Source organism: Pipistrellus kuhlii, unplaced genomic scaffold, assembly GCF_014108245.1.
Source record: "Pipistrellus kuhlii isolate mPipKuh1 unplaced genomic scaffold, mPipKuh1.p scaffold_m20_p_24, whole genome shotgun sequence".
Taxonomy (NCBI): domain Eukaryota; kingdom Metazoa; phylum Chordata; class Mammalia; order Chiroptera; family Vespertilionidae; genus Pipistrellus; species Pipistrellus kuhlii.
In genome coordinates, this window is record NW_023425523.1 from 5,174,984 (window position 1) to 5,195,611 (window position 20,628).

Below are 20,628 nucleotides of genomic sequence, written 5' to 3' on the forward strand. Positions count from 1 at the left end.
TCTCCTTTCTGAAATCAATAAAAATATACTTTAAAAAATTTGGTGCTTGGGTTTGAAGCAACCTAAAAACAGTGCACTGTGGTCTCTAAAGTTACAAGTCACAGGAACCTGCTGTTAGATTGGGCAAGAAATGGCAGACCTGGACTATGGTACAGAAGTTTGGCATTGTTTTTGTGTGTGTGTTTTTTTAGGCGCGGTGGGGGGGGGGGGGGGGCATTTTACAGCTTCCTTTCCTGTGCTTTTATTTTTGGCCTTGTTGAACAGCAAATAGGAAAAGGCTTCTTCCTGATACTCAAGTGCATGGTCCTTAAAATACCACCAATCACAGCCTTTCTTCCACTATTTTTAAAAAGTGTTTACTGCTTTCAGAGAAAGGGCAGATTCCTGCACGCCCCTTACTGGGGATGGAGCAACTGGAGCATGTGCTCTGACCAAGAATCCAAGCGTGACCTCCTGGTGCTTGGGTCCATGCTCAACCACCTTGCCACACAGGCTGGGCACCTCTTCCACTATTGAGATCGTGTATCTGGTGCAAAGTGCCAGTTATTTAGAATGGCTGAAAATGGTTAGTCACCTCATGCAGGTTGATACTGATCATTGAAAAATTGATTACTGTATCCGGGACCGGTTTGGCTAAGTGGATAGAGCGTTGGCCTGTGGACTGAAAGGTCCCAGGTACGATTCCGGTCAAGGGCATGTACCTTGGTTTCAGGCACATCCCCACTGGGGGATGTGCAAGAGGCAGCTGGTCGGTGTTTCTCTCTCATCGACGTTTCTAACTCTCTGTCCCTCTCAATTCCTCTGTGTAAAATCAATAAAATATATATAAAAAATTGATTACTGTAATCCATGCATAGAGGCTTTTAGCTCTCCCTGGTTTGGCTCAGTGGAGTGTCGGCCCTTGGACTGAAGGGTCCCAGGTTCAATTCTGGTCAAGAGCACATACCTCAGTTGCAGGCTCAATCATAGTGTGAGCAGGAGACAACCAATCAATGTGTACATATTGATATTTCTCTCCCTCCCTTCCATCTCCCCCAAAATCGTAGGGAAATACCCTCCACTGAGAATTAAAAAAAAAAAAAAAAAAAAAAAAAAAAAATATATATATATATATATATATATATATATATATATATATATATATATATATATATAAATATATATATATATATATATATTTCTAGCCCTGCCCGGTGGCTCAGCTAGCTGATCGGAACAGTTCCCTACACCAAAAGGTCTCAGGCTCCAAGTCAGGGCACATACTTAGATTGTGGGTTTCATCCTGGGTTGGGGCACATACAGGAGGCAACTCATCGGTATTTTTCTCCCTTTCTCTCTCCAAATCATTAAAAAAAGATCAAGTGAGGATATATTCTGGTTAAGTAAACCTGGGGCGGGTCCCTGGGATCTGTGTAAGTCCAAGTTCTTATGGAGCCGTATGTGCATACAGATATGTATGTATCAACCTCCGCCTGAGCAGCAGGCTCTGTGGGGCGCAGTCATGATGACGAGGCGCTCCGGGGAGGCGGCTCACACCCTCGCCCTCCCGTCGGGGCCCGGGCCCGCCGCCCACCACCTCGGCGTCGGCCACACCGCGGGCGGCCGCCCCGGGGCCGGGCTCAGATCAGAATCGCCTCGATAATCAGCGGCCGGGACAAGCCCGGCCTCGTCTATCTGATCAATTCATCATTTCTGAGCGCCGGGCCCGCGGATCGGCTCCGGGGCCGCGGCGCCGCCGCCGCCCGGGGGCCTCGCTGCACAGCGCCCGCGCGGGCTTCGCAGGAGGGGGGCTTTTCATCTCGGGCCGGCCCGGCGGGGCGGGGGTCACGACCCGATCAAATAAGATCAACGTGTAGACGGGGGGAGGGCCGTAGGGGGGTGTCACGCACTCGCCTTGCACGCCCCACGCACGCTCACACCCACACACCCACACACATCCTCGGCCCGCTCGCGCCATCCACGCGACACCGCAGCACCACGCACGGCAACCTCACCCCAGGCCGCTCTCCCTCCCGTGAGGGGCCGGAAGTCCGCACCCCCTTTTAAACGCCTCTGCCCCTCCCCCCAACCCCTCCGCGGAGAATTCTGGGAGGAACCACCGAGCACGGGCCCTCCTCGAGAGCGTGCTTTGCTGCCCTCTGGCGGCTCGGAGGGGAAGCCAGGTCGCAGGGACAGGCGGGACAAATGCTCATAATACTGAGTTTTGATCTTTGTGCAGCTACATATTTATATTCATATCTGTAGTTTTTCTTTGACCTTTGATCCCCAGTTATGGATATAGGACGATTCAATCTCAGAAATAGGTGAATGATTCCTTTCCCAGGGAGAAGGCAAATCCTGGTTTGACCCTCAGCTTCCCCAGGAGTGCCTTCTCCCTTCACATCCTTCTACCAAAGGGAGAGACTGGATTAGGTATCAGAATACCTGTGAAATGAGTGAAGGGAGGAAGGCATATCTTTGTCCTCGGAGCCTCTTGCTCCCCAGCACTTGATGCTGTGACAGTCATATTGTTGAACGTGTTTACTTTCATATCCATTAAAACACATCAGACCTTCAAACTTCAGAATGATTAAAGTGAAAAACACACGATTATGAGTAGAATTAGTTCCTTTTACAATCAGAGCACCTAGGTATGTGCCCTTGACCGGGAATCGAACTCATGACTCCTGGTTCACCGGTCAATCCTTGACCATAGAGCCATGCCAGCCAGGCTCTTCTTCCTTTTCAGTAAAATAGGTATGGGGGCGGGGGGAAGAAGATAGGGGTGATGCAAATCAGATTTCTGGACACTGGTAGAAATGATTAGTGAAGTTATAATTTATACTTTTGCCAGCCTTACCATGCAGTTGGGATAAACACATAGGGGAAGGCATCTAACGAATGTGTCGGAATCCCATTGGCTCAAGGGTTTTCTATGTGTGTGGCTGGTTAACCTGATAATATCATTTGAATGAAGTTTATGGCTGGTAAGGGCAGATGATACTTATATTTTATTTTATTATTTTTTAAAATATATTTCTACAGAGAGGATGGGAAAGGGTTAGAAACATCGATGAGAAACATCAATACTTATATTTTAATAGCAGTAGTAGGTAAAATGTATTGGGGAGAATAATCTACCTTGATACACCTCAAAATTTACATATATATATAATATATATTCATATATATGTTGATATATACAATATAAGCTGGTATATACTGTATATCAGCTTCCCCCAAAGGAGTTCTCATAGACCCTGAACTATGATACATTCATAGGGGTCAACACAAATGATGGTATCAATTTATTTAAAGTAGAAAGGTATACTAAGGGAATATGGAACAAAGTTCAATAACTTCAGCGTGTGACAAATAAAATGGACAAAAACGGTAGGGAAAGAAATTTTATTTTCAAGAATTTGTGCAGATAGTGGTGAATAAAAAATTGTATTTCAACTATAAAAAGCTGACTTCACGCCACCCTGGCATACAGAATTTATGATGATGCCAGTATGATGCTATCCCATTCTCCCGCCTCTAAAAGACCCTCTTAGAGGAACAACTTCTATTAATTTTCAGTCAAAAAATATGACACATCAAGCAAAGTAATGAGTTAAACAGGTTCCTGCTTATCTGTGTATATAAAGTCAAATGAAATAAGCTATTTATTTTTATTTTTGCTGTAAATTGCCTTCACCTGTGCACTTTTTGGTACATTCTGGAATGAAAACATCTCAAAATAGTACAATTCAAGAGTTAAGATGACCCACCCAGGAGGCTGTAAAAAAATGGTTTGAATAACTAGAACAGTGACATGGAACTAGTGTAAAATATGAAACAGCTCTAAGCACTAAGCTTAGAGACATTAGCCCTATTAGAAAAAAAAGTCATTAAAGCTACACAGTAACAAGTGCAAACATGCTGGACTTGTATTCCCAGGGAGTGACACCCCTGTTGGCCAACGGGTCCCAAACTCACACGCACGAGGTATAGCTCTTCTTTCCCTTTTCCTTTCTTCATGTGCCATCCTCAGAAATGACCATTGAAAGCATATGAACCACTGGAATTTTACCCGGTGGACCAATTCCCGAAGAGAGAACAGCCACAACTCTGAGATGATTCGACATGTAGTGTTTATGTGATGATTCCTGCACTTTGAGAAATCCTCAGACTAAACTGCCTATTTTAGAACCTAAACTTCTTAGCAGCTTCTGTCTTTCTGAAGAAAGACAAAAGACAACTTGCTGTCACACAGGGGCAACCACAGTTATTTGTTCACAGTCAAATTGCTCTCATGGACAATTCAACTGGTAGACCTATGTCCATGCCTGCTCTTAACAATTTTAGGTCAACTTTTTTTTTTTTTTTTTTTAATAAAGAAGTTCTAGGCTTCAAAAATAAAACACTGGATCCTTTTACTGATACAAGGAGGGAATGGAGAAATCTTCCCTTCAAATGTTGTCACCCTCATTTTATTCACGGATTCTATGAATTGTTCAAATATGCCTATGAATATCAGCAACTTCTCTCATTCATTTGAATTTCTCGTGTTCATATAATACAGAATTTACAAGGGACAGCTAAAGAGGGTTTTAATATGAATAAAATTAAGAGTTGGCCAAGAAAAACAAGTAATTGACTAAAAATTGCCATAATAAACCAAATTTAAACAAAGAATAAGCTTGGATCTTGGATAACATGATAAAACTTCCATTGAACATCATAATCAATGTATACTAGACAACTTTACTAGTAATATGAACTAATATACTAGATATATTTCTTCTACCCTAGCTGCAAATATATTAATTATTTCTTCAATCGTTTCTCTTTTCCCTAGTGGTGGCATTTAAAACTGAGTAACAGCATGTAGCAGTCAGTAATTTAGGAAATATAAAAGGGCTTTAGGAAAACAGACAGTGGATTCATTTTCATATAACATTTGTTGGGGTGAAGTCTCCTTTTGGGGATCCCGGTGAACAAAACCTTATTTCTTATGAGTTCCTACTTTCTGGTCTCACCACAGACAGGTAACTCCCAAGTCTTAATACGCCCCGATGATCTTGGCAACACTCCCCAGTACACAGCCCAGTGATTTCATCTCTTCTCTTGTGGCAGTGAGGACCATGTTCTCTTATGCTGCCAGATGGATACATGAAAGATAAATTTCCGAAGCCGAAACATTTCTTGGCATTGCACAACTCCTGTTTCCCACCCGGTCCCTCCACCTTCCTCCAACTTGCCAAATCTAAATCAAAACATAAAAATAAAAAATAAAAAGTCAAGTCTTGAAAAGCATCTCCTTCCAAGAGATCTTATTCCTTCCCTAATGAGCCTCTGCTTGAAAAGATCCTGACAAGGACTGAGGAACAGAACAGGTAACAGGATTTTAGGCAGGAGGTACGTAATGTTATCACGCAGGGTGCAATTGATCTGGACGTTATGTGCTGTCTGCCGAGGGCCGATGTAAGGATAATGGCTTTCTGGAGTCCCCCGAAGCATGACTAATGTTTGCAACCATGAGTTTAACCCCACGTGTGGGAGGGGCGGGTGCTGCGGCGTCATCCTGGTGACGTTGTTGATTTGCGCTGAGCTCCCCTATGCCGGGTCCCGGCGCAGACAGGCTCCTCACCCTGGTCCCCTGGGTTGGCAGTTGATGAGACGGAGGCTTTGGAATTCATTTTATAAACAGGACGTAAAAGGCCATGACGACGCAGGTGACTGCCACGGCAGCATGCAGCCTGGTTCCAATCACCGCAGCTGGCGGGCAAACGGAGAAAGAAAAGAGAAATCACAGCCTGTCCTTCATATTAGTCCTCCCTTTCAAGGTGATCTAGTTTTTCCCTCCAAAATATATTTTTATTGATTTCATAGAGGAAGGAGGGTGGGGGGGAAAGAGAACCATCAATGATGAGAGAGACTCATCAATAGACTGCTCCCGTACACCCCTCTGGGGATCAAGCCTGCAATAAGACATGTGCCCTTGACCAGAAATTGAACCATAATCTCCTGATTCATAGGTCTACACTCAACCACTGAGTCACATCAGCCAGGCTCAAGGTGATATTTTTTAAATTTCTAGTCACAGATGAAGAGAGCTACCAACGGTCTCAAGAATCCACTTGGGCCGAAACCGGTTTGGCTCAGTGGATAGAGCGTCAGCCTTCAGACTGTGGGGTCCCGGGTACGATTCCGGTTAAGGGCACGTACCTTGGTTGCAAGCACATCCCCAGTGGGGGCTGTGCAGGAGGCAGTTGATTGATGTTTCTAACTCTCTATCCCTCTCCCTTTCTCTCTGTAAAAAATCAATAAAATATATATATTTTTTTAAAAGAAAAAGAATCCATTTGGGAATGTATTTAAGTACTACCCTGGTTTCTAGATGAATATGCTGTTTGTTTACATTTTGCCCTAGTTTGCAAACATATTTAGGTAGTTAGGATTCCACATGAAGGTGCCCAGAATAAAATGTAAAAAAGCATTTGAGACTGGCCAGTGTTGCTCAGTGGTTGAGAATTGACCAATGAACCAGGAGTTCATGGTTGCATTCCTGGTCAGGCACATGCCTGGGTTAAGGGTTAGATCCCCAGTAGGAGGTGTGTAGGAGGCAGATGATTGATGATACTCTCTCATCAATGATATTTCTATCTTTCTCTCCCTCTCCCTTCCTCTTTGAAATCAATACACATGTATTTTTTTTAATTTTTAAAAGCATTTGAGTTTATGAAGACAAAACTTAAAAGACTCCAATATATTCTTTTTAAAAAAATATATTTTATTAATTTCAGAGACAAAAGGAGAGATAGAAACATCAATGATGAGAATCATTGGTCAGGTGCCTCCTACATGCCCCCTACTGGGGATCGAGCCCACAACCTGGGCATGTGCCCTTGACTGGAATCGAACCTGGGACCCTTTATCCACTGAGCCAAGCCAGGTAGGGCCCAATATATTCTTCCCAGAACTTCAGGAAAACTCCTCATTGGCAAAGTATTCTTCCCAACAATTCCAGTCCAGTCTAAAATTTTTAAATTTATATCCGTTTCTTCCGTGTAAAATACTAACATTACCTGGACGCTAAAATAAACAATTATGTAAGAGCGGAACGAAGTACAATCCCAGCCTATCTGACCCGCATTTTGTTGCACCCCAGTGTCCAGAGATGCAATCTCCCTTCCGGTGCAGACAGGCTCTTACCTTTGTAAAACACACCCCACACTCCCTTCTTCTCTGACAGCAGCCAGGTTTTGAGACGAGGAACCTTCTTGAAGTAGGCACAGGTGCACACAAAGAGCAAACCAAACACCAGAATCCCATCCAAGGAGTACACTGTCAGGGAAGGAAAGAAAACCTTTGGTGCTCAGCATTTGGGGGCAGGTGGTCCCGCTGGGGAACGCCAAGGAGCACAGTGATACACTATCAAGATGACAGCCTCGACACATGCCAACGGCTGACATGAGGGAGCCGAGGTCCTGGGGCCAGCAAGGTTAGCTTACTGTCCCCAAAGGCTGCAGGCACCCCCCTTACAGCAATGTCACTGAGCCCTGCTCTCCCCTCCCCTTTTAAGAACTAGAAATCCTGAGAAAAGGGCATCACTTTCTGTAGACTCGGCCTCCCAGGAATGGCCAGAGCTGGCAGGAGGTTGAGAGAGCCCTAAAAATCCTTGGAGTCTCTTTTGAGAGAATTAAACATATTATCAGTCACTCATGTGATAAAGAATGGCTAGGTAATTAGCCAAGTCCCTTAGGCCTGTATCTGTTGAAAAAAATGGTAAGGCAAAAAGAGAAACTTAAGGGAAATGGCAATAGTTAGACTCCGTATGATTACATCTTTCCTATGTTTATCTTACTCTTCATGCATGATCCTCCACTTACAAACCAAATTTCTGCCAGAATAGCAAGATTCTTGTAAAAGATGTATATCTTCCCGAGGCTTCGACAATTCAACACAGTCAAACAATTGTGGGGGAACCTTTGAAACACTTCTATGTCAACGTAGCTATTTCTTGGATATGTACAATAAATCACCTAACTGCAAAAAGAAAATAGGTGTCATCCACAAAACGGGGGGAGGGCAACTAAAGCTTATTCAGTAAATATCATGTGTCAGGCTGCTCCCTTATTTCCTGGCTCAGAGGATTTCTTGCTCTGGGTGATGTCCCTTCTCCTGTGCCTAGGAACCCCAGATCTCTGACTGCCAGGAAGCCCCAACAGGGTCATGTACAGCCGCTGCCAGTTCAGACCGGCTCCATCTCCCTGCCTCCTCCCGGTCAGTCTCACCCGAGAGGACTCACAAAGAGTTCAGTAAGTTAACACATCCACCAAGTCTTTACGGTGAATGAGACCTTCATGTGCTAGTCTTCTCCTCCCATGAGTTTTCGCGGACAATGCCAAAATCCACAAGGAGGTGAAATTTGAGTCTTGGGTGCTTTTGAGAAATGCTCTCCTGTGCTCCTCCAATCATACCACCTCAGAGGCTCTCTCCTTTCCTGTAAGGTTGACTCTACGGACTACAAAAGCCCCGCTTCCTGCCCTTCCCTGGAATTCAGAAATCGTGTCCACACACTGGGAAATTAGGTCAAATAAACAGGGTGGTAATGGACACAATCCTTCAGAAGAGGCAGTACCTTACTAACACATAACACAAGCTTGGAATGGGATCACCCAAACAGAGCACTTTTTTTTTTTTCAGAAGACACTTTTTTAGGCTCTCCATTCACCCCTCAAAAGTGTGGAGCTTGAGATCCTTTGTGATTTCTTGGCCCTCATAACGGGCCTCCTCTCAGCAAGTCTGAGAACGCGGGGGGCTGGGAGGAAAATCCTCTTTTCCCTGGTGCTGAACTTGAGCAGGTAAAGCCATAGTTCACCCTGAGTGGCCATTCCAAGAGGCTAGGAAGGGGAGAAGGGAAAGCACAGGGCAGGGCCCGAGGACAAGGGGTGCGGGTACGAGAGGCACTGGGGTGCTAGATGGTAACTGCACCAGGGACTCGGGGAGGGATCTAGAGGACGGGGTCAGGGCACCCAGAGAGGCCAAGAGGGCTGAGCGGGGAGGGGGCGGGGAGAGCGGCCACGTCAGTCCCGGCTCCGCCCGCCACGTTGCCCACCGTCTTCCCTTCACATCCTCCCCTCTGGGCGTTGGCTCTCACCGTTCGTCATGGCGGCTGAGCCCGGGCCTGGCTAGGGGGTCCGGGATCAGCGGTGGCAGGAGCGCAGGTCGGGGAACCCAGCTCCCGCTTGACACTTCCCGATCCCGGCCGCGGCGACGGGTAGGAGCCGTAGTGCGCAGACGCAAGGGCAGGGAGGCGAGCGCCGATTGCAATCAGGGGCGGCTAGCAGATTGCCGAGCGAGGGACCCTATGTGGGCGGGGCTTGCGTGCTTCCGCCGGAGAAGCGCGTGGTCCGGGAGGCGTCCTGCGTGGCCATGGTAACCAAATCTCTTCCGGGTGCCGGCGCGGAAGAGGTGTTGGGAGGTAACCTGACCTGTTGGCTTTGCGGGTGAAAAGGTAAGGACTTGCAGGTTGCGCTGTAGTTTGCGCTGTGGCAGCTGCTGTGGACGTTGGTGTGTCTGCAGCCCTCCTGCCACAGAGGAGGCTTGGTCGGTCCCGGGCTTCCCCTCAAGAGCCCTGGCCCCCGGGGTTCAGAGGGGGCCCCAGGGGCCTCCAGGGCTGCCCTTGCCGCTCGGCTCTTTGGAAAACTGGATAGCCAGGCTGCGTCTGAACTTTGGAAATGAAACAAGGAAATTATAACAAAAACGAGTCTCCTATTTCAGGCCACAAAACTCCACGCTGTCGGGAAACATTCAGATGACTGCCTGTTTGTTTCAGGAGAGTCTCGATTCTCTCCTGTATTTAGGTAATGTTGGGATCCCCTCGGCCACTGACACCAGAAATCGGATTATCTGGACAGCGCTTCCCACAACACTTACACAAGCTGTCGAGAGTTTTTAGTGAGGAGTTTTTAGTGAGGGTAGGGTGTGGGGTGGGGATGGGTGGAGACAAAGTCACAGATTACGTTTTGTACATTGAAGTACTTAATTACACACAACTTGACCTTCGAGAGAGTGACAGAGTCCCCCGGAGATCAAAGTGCAAGGTTAACGATCCCGCTGCGGTAGCCAAGCTGCTGAAGGGATTCACCGGCCCTGCCTGCCCCAGGCCCTCTGCTGGTTGTGGCCCGCTTGGTCACGCAGGAGAAAAGCCACCAGAGCCTCCTAGAGGCCAAACAAAAAAGTAGGATGCAGGACAGACTCTTTGAAATAATAAACATAAATGTAAGAATAAAAAACAGACAAAAAAAACCCAAATGGAAGATATTACATGCTGGGCACTTTGCTAGATTTGCAGAAATAAAGGTAAAAATGAGTCCCTACCCTCAGGGAACAAACTTTATAGGAGAACATATACAAATAAACACATTTTAGCAGAGCACAGGCATGTGTGTGTAAAGGACATTATCTTTGTTCCTCACTATTTTGCCGAATATTTTTTTAAATTTCTTTATTGATTAAGGTATCACATATTTGTCCTCAACCCCCCATTCCAATCCCTCACCACTCCCCATTCATGCCCTCCCCTCCCCATTGTCCTTGACCACTGGTTAGGCTCATATGTGTGCACGTAAGTCCTTTGGTTGATCTCTCCCTTTTATCCCCACCCTCCCTCTGAGGTCCAACAGTCTGACCCATGGCTCCTTATCTCTGGGTCTGTTCTTGTTCATCAGTCTATGTTGTTCACCATTTCCCCTAGATGAGTGAGATCATGTCCTACTGAAAACATAAGGATAAAAAATGAGACAAGCAATAATCGTTATGCTGAAAGGCATATGAATCAGTCTGTAGTGAGTTTCTTTCTGGGCCAACAGTTCTTTTGAGACCCAATTTCAATGTCAATCAGTTCCCCAAATATTTTTTTCAAGACGAAACCTGAGGCTCAAAGAAGGAACAGGAGTGAGATAACATTGCCAGCGAGGATCCAAACCTAGGTCTGTCTGACTTCAAAGCTCCCTCCTGTGATCACAGTCTCAGATTAGGATGCTGTCATGGACACAGATCTTTTGATGATTTTGTTTTCACCCATTCATGTTTCTTTCACCTCAGAGCCTCACATCAGGCCAGAACCTGGGTCACTAGCTCTTGCACCCTAACTGTGAGAAATAAGTAGAGCCGTGCCCCAACCCCCCCCCCTCCCCCCAAGCTGGGAACTCAATTCAGACAGTCCTCCTCATTTCATTTCAGCCTTCACTGGAGGAATGGCTGTTGTTGCCAAACTCCTGTCAGTCAAGAGCAATGGCCTGTTTGTTATGGTGGTTTCGGTCATTGTGACAAACACTCATCAGTCCTGGGGACCATGACGATGGCATTCTGGTTTAACCAAAGAGTAAGCCCAGTCCCCAAAGGCACAGCTCAGGACAAAAGCTTCATTTGAATTCCAACGTATTTGAAAAGGGATGTCAAACAGGCATTCATTTCTGCTGCAAATATTTGTTCCAGGACTTTGAAGTGTCAGGAATACACTAACCTTTGGGAGTTCAGAGATGCAAAGAGAAATAAGGAAGTGATAACAAAATCTTACAAGTTTAAGATTTTAAACAAAATTATAAACAAATCTTAATAAGTTTAAGATTTAGCAGACAAGATAAGGTGGGTGTATAAATAACCAGAAAAGACCGTGGAAAATGAGAGAAGTGTTACAGGAAAATGAAGCCAGGACTGTGGGAGTGTAAGGGAGAAAGGGCTTTGGGCTGAAAGCTCAGGGAAGGCCTGATGGAGGAGCAGACATTTTATTTTATTTATTTATTTAAAAAAATATATATATATTATTAATTTTTAATTTTAATTTATATATTTTTAAAATATATCTTATTGATTTTTTACAGAGAGGAAGAGAGAGGAAAGAGAGCTAAAAACATCGATGAGAGAGAGAATCATCAATCAACTGCCTCTTGCACCACCCTTACTGGGGATGTGCCAGCAACCAAGGTACGTGCCCTTGACCGGAATCGAACCTGGGACCTTTCAGTCCGCAGGCCGAGGCTCTATCCACTGAGCCAAACCGGTCTCGGCAGGAGCAGACATTTCAGCTGGGCCCGAAAGGCATTCAGCATTTCAATAGAAAGGAAAGGAGTAAAAGTGCTCAAAGACATGGGGATGGGAAAGGACAGGGTAAGTCTGGGGCACAGCACACTCTTTCCACCTCCTTCACTGGCTAACTCCGTTCACCACTCAGGCCTCAGTCCAAACCTCCCTTTCTCACAGGAGACCTTCTTGGAAGGATGCTCTTCCCCCATCACAAACTCCCAGAGCACATATCACCTCTGTAATTCATGTCCCCCTGCTACCGGCCCCCAGGATACCCACACCTTCTGCCCCACTGGCTACAAATTGGAGGTTCCTGTGCCCTTTTCTCCCTTGTATTCTATTATTTGCTAGAACATCTCACAGAACTCGGAAAAATACTTGTTTGCCAGTCTATTCAAGGATATGATCAAGGATACAAATGAACAGCCAGGTGAAGAGAGATATTAGGTGCGATTTGGGAGGTCCGAGTGAAGAGTGCCTGTCCTTGTGGGGTTGGGTACGGTCCCCTTCCAGTATGTGGGTGTTTCCCCACCCTGGAGGCTCTGAACCTCCTACTGTTGGGATTTTTATGCCTCATGTAAGTACAATCAACTCCATTCCCAGGCTTTCTCCCCTCTCTGGAGAAGGGCAGGTGGGGTTGAAAATTCGAAGCTTTACTAGTTAAAAAGAACAATATCCCCAGTAACCAGCACAAAGCTTGGCATGAATAACAGTGGAACTCTAAGTGGCTGAAATGGTTTACACACACACTTAGGGCAGCCCCATAACCATCCATCCATTGCTTGGCAGCCCCGAATCAGACATGGTGACCCCACGTGCAGAAGCACATTTAGGGTGCCAACCAGGTACACGCCGCCAGGGCTTCCGTTTCTTTGTCCTTTAATTCCTCCTTTCTGGTTCAGAGTCTGGAGCTCATTCCTAGGTCCCTAAAGAGCGTCTCGGCTCTGCCCTTAGGCCCCGCCCCTCCCCTGCGGGCCCCGCCCAACCAGACCGGCTCCGCCCATCTAGGCCCCGCCCACGCCTGAGCGTCACCGGAAGTGCGGCGGCGGAAGTAGTAAAAGCCGGCTCGGAGCGAGGCGGGCCGGGCGCCGTGGGCTGGCCCGTGGGATGGCGGATGAGGAAGAGGACCCCACTGTGAGTGACCGCCTCTGTGCCCACCCGCTCTTCTCCTCCCTCCCTCCCTCTCCCCCGGGGGCCGTGGCGGAGGCCGAGGTCGGAGTCGGGTCTGCTTTCCTGAGAGACTTAGGCCGGGAGAGCCGGGGGCTCGACGCGGTGCCATGCCTTTCCCTTCCCTTCCCTTTTTAGGACGTGAAGGGGAAGGGGAAGGCGGCCCCTTACCTCTGCGTTGGGTCCGCACCTGCCAGACTCCCCTCACCCCCTCATAAGGCCTAGAGAGCCCTCGGGGGTCAGAGCGGGGGGGTGTGAGCGCTCCCCGCGAGCCAGCGGCTCACTGTCCGCTTTCTGTCAAGTCCGGCCGGAAGTCGGAAGCTGGGGTTTCACAACTTCTGTCGCCCCTGAGCAAGTTACTTAATTTGGGTTCTCGGGGTTCATGGCACTAAGTGGGGCGGAGACTTACTCCAGGAGCGTTCCCAGCGCTGCAGTGTGTTCTCGCTCTGATTCAGCACCAGCTCTTGGACCAGTAAAACTGCCTAGCAGCAGGCCGCCATGGTTGGTTGGGGCGGGGCAGGGGGGAGGAAGAGTAGTGACTGGGATTCTTCCGGGAGAGGCAGTTGGATTATTTGTTAGGGACATTTTATTTATTTTTATTTTATTTTTTTTGTTAGGGACATTTTATTTTATTATTATTTTTCTTCTGTTAGGGACATTTTAAAAGCCGTTGCTTCCTGAGCGGGAGGCTGGGCTAACATGCTGTGGTTTCATGGGTGTTTGCTGCTTGATGTCAGTGTTGAAGATGGAGGGGAAATGTTAATTAGTATTAAAAAATCAGTGCGGTGCAATGACTTGACATTTCTCTATGCATTTTAACTTCTAGTTTGAGGAAGAAAATGAAGAAATTGGAGGAGGTGCAGAAGGTGGGCAAGGTAGAAGAAAGAGACTTTTTTCTAAAGAATGTAAGTAATGTTTACAAGTATTTTATTGTAGATGATGACACTTTTGGACATGTGTGTTCAAATTGGATTAATAAGTATTGTTCTGGCCTGGCCGATGTGGACCAGTGCTTGAGCATTGACCCATTCGATTCCCCGTCAGGGCACATGCCTGGGTTGTGGGCTCGATCCCCAGCAGGGGCCGTGCAGGAGTCAGGCAATCGGCTTCTCTCTAGTTGATGTTTCTATCTCTTTATCCCTCTCCTCTCTTTAAAATCAATAAAAATATATTTAAACAAAAGCAAATAGATTTATTGTTCTGAATTATTTCCCTATAGGGATATTATTCTCAGACTTGCCTGTACAGTTCTGTTTAACTTGTGAATCATAGCTAGTGATGATCCTAATCACAACTTACATACACACATATATAAATACTAGAGCACATGTGTCAAACACAAGGCCCGCGGGCCAAATCCGTCCCGCCAGGCCTTGCAATCTGGCCCGCACCGCGCTGTCATCACTGCACTCTGCTGCGTTTCCATCACAATGACAGTTTATGACTGTTCAGTAAACCATTTGGCCCGCGATTTAGGCTGGATTTTAGATTTTGGCCCCTTCTCTGATTGAGTTCGACACCCCTATACTAGAGGCTCGGTGCATGAATTTGTGCACCAGTAGGGTCTCTCAGGCGGCCTGCAGAGATCAGGCCCCAGCTCATGCACCCCAGCTTTGCAGCCCCACTTGGTACCCACCTTGGGCCTGGTGCCCCCCCTCACCTGTTCACCATCCTGTACAGGGTAATCGATAGGAGCAGGCCTCCTTCCTGGCTCCCTCAGTGTCTGGGAGCTGGGCAGCGGTCCCGCCCCCCCCTTCCCCGCCACTGCCACTCCTCACCATCAGTGGGGCAATTGGGCCCTTGCTCGCACTGCTTTGGCCTGGTGCTGCCCACTCACCTGCTCCACCATCCTGCTGCAGTTCCGTCCCTCTTGGTCCCACTCTCGTCAGGGACTATTGGGGCCAGCAGCGCCTCCATGATTGCATGCTGCCAGTGCCGCATTGGCTGATGCCCGCCACGTTATGCACTGCCCCCTGCTGGTCAGCATACAATATAGCGAATGACTGCCCGAGGGGGGATTTACATATTAGTCTTTTATTCTATAGAATGTATATACACACTTTTTTTTTTTTCAAGTGAGGAAATGTGATCAGTGTTTCAGCAAGACCTAAGAACATATCTCCATTTCTCCCCTTGTCCCACACCTTTGCAGCAATAGAAGCAGGGACTTTTGTTTTTTGTGGGGTTTTTTCTTTCTTTCTATTTTTATACTTGTCTTTATTAAATATATTGGGGTGACACTGGTATTAGGATTATATAGATTTCAGGTGATACAAGATACTGTGTGCCCACCACCTACAGTCAAATCCTTCACCCTTCAACCCCCCACCCTTCCCTCTGTCAACCACCATACTGCTGTTTGTGTTCACGAGTTTCAGTTTTATATCCCACATATGAATGCAATCGTATGGTTCTTAGCTTGTTCCGACTGACTTGTTTCACTTAGCATAATGTTCTCAAGGTCCATCCATGTTGCCGCAAACAGCAGTATTTTGTCTTTTCTAATGCTGAGTAGTACTCCATTGTGTATATGGACCACAGAGAAGTAGGGACTTTTGACCAAAGGTTAGGATGAATCCTGGAACATGCTGAGCCTGGAAATTAAATTGGAGCGCTGGACGAAGGCAGGAAGGTGGTGAACAGTGCAGGATCTTATAGTGGCATAGAGATTATAATGTATCCGCCCTCCATTCTACTCCCTCGGGCGACAGGTTTGACCCTTTTTGTCAGCAGCAGGAGGGAGTGAGCCAGGCCAGATTCTGAAAGGCACCATGAGAATTTGCTCTTCACCTCCCATTCCGGCTCCCTTAACGTATAGTTATGGCTGAGTATTGACAAATAGGGCAGCACTTGAAAAGCTGGTTCGTTGATGCTGAGTCAGATGTAAACAGTTCCCAAAGGCTCATGGAACTGCACGCCACTGTGTCTCTTTTTTTTTTTTACCATTCAAATTCCTCTCTCTCAGTTTGCCACCTAAAGCTGACTGCTCTTTATTCCATTTCTGATTTGTTTGTACTCCATTTGTTTGTGGTTTTACTTCTTTGATCAGTGTACGAAGGGGATTACTACATTAGGGCACTCCAGAGTGATGCTTGGGCAGTCGGTTCTTAGCAGAAAATTTTATTCTTCTTGGATTGCTTCATTTTTCTGATGACAAGAATTTGGAATCTTCACAACTTGTCTTACTAGAATATATCTTACTAAGACCTGTTTTCCTGATCCTTTACAAAAGAAAATTTTTTTTGCTAATGTAACAAACTTTCAAAGCATTCACAGGAATTTGTTTGTCTTCACAGACCCTTTAACCAAATACAGTTTACATACTTCCTATCTAATATGTTTTCCAGTGAAATATATTTCCCTACTAGTGAAGTCTACATCTTCAGGAAAAATAATAAGGGCATTATTATTTTTGGAGAATCCTGCCAGACATTACTTTAGCCATGTCATCAAAATTTTAATATTTTTATATTTTTTAAAAATTGATTTTAGCCGAAACCGGTTTGGCTCAGTGGTAGAGCGTCGGTCTGCGGACTGAAAGGTCCCAGGTTTGATTCTGGTCATGGGCATGTATGTTAGTTGCGGGCACATCCCTGGTAGGGTGTGTGCAAGAGGCAGCTGGTCGATGTTTCTCTCTCATCAACGTTTCTAGCTCTCTATCTCCTTTCCTCTCTGTAAAAAATCAATAAAATATATTTATAAAAAACAAATTTATTTTAGAGAGAGGAAGGGAGAGAGAGAGAGATCAATGATGAGAGAGAATCATTGATTGGCTGCCTCTTGCACAACCCCTACTGGGGATCAAGTCCACAACCCAGGCATGTGCCCTGACCTTGAATAGAATCGAACCTTAACCTCCTGGTTCAGCAGTTACCAACCTTTCAGACCTCACGGATCACCAGTGGTCCGCAGACCACCTGTTGTCCTGTTTCATAGGTGGACACTCAACCACTGAGCCTCACTGGCTGAGCTCTATAATTTTCATTTTAATTCCTCACCCGAGGATATGTTTTTATTGATTTTTAGAGAGAGAGTAAAGAGAGAAACGCTGATTGGTTGCCTCTTAAAAATATATATATGGTATGTGTGTGAGTATATATATGTTTTTATATATGTTTATATATGTGTTTATATGTATACAAATACATACATATGTTTTTATTTAAAAAAACATATATATATGATTTTGTTGTTGTTGTTGTTAATCCACACTCGAGGATATTTTTCCATTGATTTTAAGAGAGAGTAGAAGAGAGAGGGAAAGACAGAGAAACATCGATATGAAAGCAACACATTGACTGGTTGCCTCCTGCACGAGCCCTGACCAGGGCTGGGGCCAGGGAGGATCCTGCAACCAAAGTTTGTGCACTTGACTGGACCCGAACCCAGGACCTTTAACTATATAATTTCAGGCCAGACACTATCCATTGAGCTAAACTAGCGAGGCTTGGTTGCCTCTTGTATGCACCCTCGCTGGGTTTCAAACCCACAACTTAGGTGTGTGTCCTGACAGGACTTATACTCACAACCTTTTGGTGTATGGGATGTTTCACAACTGAGTCACCTGACCAGGGCAATTTGGTTCAATTCTAATTTGAAAAAAGTATTGATCAAGTGATTAAAGTTGTCCAATAAGAATGATTTTTCTTTTACAGTACGATGTATGATGTATGGGTTTGGGGATGACCAGAATCCTTATACTGAATCAGTAGATATTCTTGAAGACCTTGTTATAGAGTTCATCACTGAAATGGTAAGATATTTTTTTGTTATTGGTATTAGTTAATTGAAAAAAATATTTTAAATTCAAACTTATAGATAAGACTAGAACTATCGCACCCTTTAGAAATAAGATATCCATATGAGTGCCTGTTTTGTGGAAGTTACTGATTACTACTTATTAGGAATGGAGATTGTATATGTGTGTCTATGTACATACACATATATGAGACACCTACTATAGAGACAACTAATGCTAAGATTTTGGTGAATATTCTTTTGTCTTTATAAATTTTTAAGATTTTTTTTTGGAAATTCTGGCTTTATAATTTTTAAGATTTTGGTGAATATTCTTTTTTGTCTTTATACATTTTTAAAATTTATAAAATTGAAATTACAATATATAGTTATATACAGTCTTATAACCTGTTGTTGTTGTTTTTTTTCTATTTAAGTAAACCTAGGAAATTTTCCCCATGTCATTGCATAGCACTATATTTTCAATGGTTTCATAAAATTGAATGGTTGTGTTCAAATTTATTTAAAGCCTTAATATTTAGTTTCCCTTTCTTTAGTCATAGGAATAATGCTATGAGGAACCTTTGCTTTTGCACAGGATTAATATATAATGATAGGGGGTGAGATTTGATTTTAAGAAAGCCACCCATATTGAGATAGACACAAATTTTAAATTAAATGGGTGATTACAAAGAAATTACAAAATTATTTTACATATTGAAGGCAAAAACTACATATCAAAAATTAAACAAAGAAACATCAGTAAATTTGATAGTTTTTGTGTCCTTAAAATTAAAAAATATTAAAGCATTAAGAGAAACAGTGCTAATCACACAGTAGAAAGTGGGTAGAGGTATGAATAGAAGATAATTCACCAATGCATAGCAATAATAGAAGAGAAAAATCTTCAAACTCACCAGTATTAAAATGCAAATTTAAAAAAGAATGATAAATGCATGCAAATTAAAACAGTAAAATATTATATTTTAAAAGTCAATTGAATTTAATCTGCTTTTTTGAAATAGACTCACAAGGCCATGTCAATTGGAAGACAAGGGCGGGTCCAAGTTGAAGATATCGTCTTTTTGATTCGGAAGGACCCAAGGAAGTTTGCTAGAGTTAAAGATTTGCTCACTATGAATGAAGAATTGAAACGAGCTAGAAAAGCATTTGATGAAGCAAACTATGGATCTTGACAACTTCTAGACTTGCTGAAGCTTCCTTGTCTTCTGAGGAGACTGAATACATAACCATGTTTTCCATAGTAAGGTCCCGATCACTAGCGATGTAAGTGGAAGGTGGAGAAGCACAAAGTTTCCCACCTTTATTTTCATGTCTTCTGTTTAAGAGTGATATTTGAGCCCTAATTTGTTTGGCTCAGTAGATAGAGCAATGGCCTGCCGACTGAAGGGTCTCAGGTTCCATTCCAATTGAGGGCACATGCCTGGGTTGCGGGCTGGATCCCCAAGGCAGCCGATCAGTGATTTTTCTCTCATCATTGATATTTCTATCTCCCTCTCCCTTCCTCTCTTGAATCAATTAAAAAAATATATTTTTTTTTTTAATTAAAAAAAAAGTGTTATTGGAGCCTTTAACTACCTGCCATTATACAACCATACCTGAATTACTTATTGGGTTTTAATGACCATACATAAGTTAAAGGATTGCAAACCATGTAGTTAGTACCTTCTGACTTTTGACTATCTAAACCAGCAGTTGCCAGCCATTGGTCCTTGGACCACTGGTGGTCCATGAGGTCGGAAAGGTTGGCGATGGCTGAATTCTAAACAAGTATTTATGTATCAGGTGTATTTTGCCGTTGTAGGGCATGCTCTTTATTTTTTAAATAATTCTTTATTGTTGAAAGTATTACATATGTTCCCTTTATCTCCCCTTTGACCCCCTTCAACTTCCCTCTCCAGGGCATGCTCTTTAATATGTGACCTCTAAATGGCATCTTTGACTTTCTGATAGCTAAGACATGATAATTAAAAGTTAAAAGCTTTAAGACGGCAGTAATCTGAAAGGTTATTAAAAGATAGGGAAATGATTTGTGTTTCTTTTAAGGAGAAGATGTAGAAGAAAATACAGTCTTTTGTAGGAATGTTTATCTATCTTAAGGTAATACTCCGTTTTAATATTCTTTCCTTTGGATAGGATGCTTTTTTGGAGGGAGAAATTAAAAGGTTCATGTGAGTGCTTCATGTTGAAGACTTTTTTGATTTAAAACCTCTTGGGCTTATACTATTTTTCAAGTTTTAAGAAAACTAATTTTCCCAGGCCAGGTTTCCCTTCAGTATAAAAATAAATGCTTTCAGTAGCAGGAATGGCATTGTTAAAAAGCTAATGGCAAGACAAGCATTTAGGTGTTTTATTAACATTTGTTAGTACTTGTTCATTGTGGAAATGTGTATTTGTCTAAACTATGTGTGGCTATGGAAACTACTTTTGTAGATCAGGATATAGAGCTTTTGTGTGTATTTAGCTTATTGTATTAAATTATTGTACTTGGCTTAAATTCAGGATTACAATTGCATTTAGGGGATCACTGAATATTACTCTGAAACTGAATGTGTGCCACTTCTGAACACCTATGAATCAGTACTTAGGAGAATTTTACTTTCTTAACCTATTTTAAGTCTGAAAAATTAAAAAAGATCAATACTA

General features: G+C 44.3%; 2 protein-coding genes and 1 non-coding gene across 5 annotated transcripts; 1 reads left to right on the plus strand and 2 right to left on the minus strand.

Annotated features, from left to right (window-relative positions):
- Positions 1 to 1,619: 1,619 nt before the first annotated feature.
- Positions 1,620 to 2,020, minus strand: LOC118727527. Its single transcript, XR_004990607.1, has one exon. It is a non-coding gene; the product is annotated as a small Cajal body-specific RNA 2 (non-coding RNA).
- Positions 2,021 to 3,372: 1,352 nt separating this feature from the next.
- TMEM167B (transmembrane protein 167B) lies at positions 3,373 to 9,456 on the minus strand. 2 transcript variants are annotated; one of them, XM_036452629.2, is made up of 3 exons: positions 9,128 to 9,456; positions 7,131 to 7,311; positions 3,373 to 5,742 (listed from the first exon to the last, which is right to left on the minus strand). In XM_036452629.2, exons 1-3 carry the CDS (start codon positions 9,135 to 9,137, stop codon positions 5,544 to 5,546), a joined length of 390 nt encoding a protein of 129 aa, XP_036308522.1. In that variant the 5' UTR covers positions 9,138 to 9,456; the 3' UTR covers positions 3,373 to 5,543. The 2 variants fall into 2 exon arrangements, with proteins under 2 accessions (XP_036308522.1, XP_036308521.1); XM_036452628.1 differs by having other exon boundaries at positions 7,180 to 7,311; positions 9,128 to 9,285.
- Positions 9,457 to 12,094: 2,638 nt separating this feature from the next.
- On the plus strand, positions 12,095 to 20,628 carry TAF13 (TATA-box binding protein associated factor 13). 2 transcript variants are annotated; one of them, XM_036452627.2, is made up of 5 exons: positions 12,095 to 12,108; positions 13,134 to 13,191; positions 14,051 to 14,129; positions 17,880 to 17,977; positions 18,987 to 20,628. In XM_036452627.2, the coding sequence occupies exons 2-5, from the start codon at positions 13,165 to 13,167 to the stop codon at positions 19,155 to 19,157; spliced, it is 375 nt and encodes a 124-aa protein (XP_036308520.1). In that variant the 5' UTR covers positions 12,095 to 12,108; positions 13,134 to 13,164; the 3' UTR covers positions 19,158 to 20,628. The 2 variants fall into 2 exon arrangements, with proteins under 2 accessions (XP_036308520.1, XP_045442893.1); XM_045586937.1 differs by having other exon boundaries at positions 12,096 to 12,108; positions 13,134 to 13,329.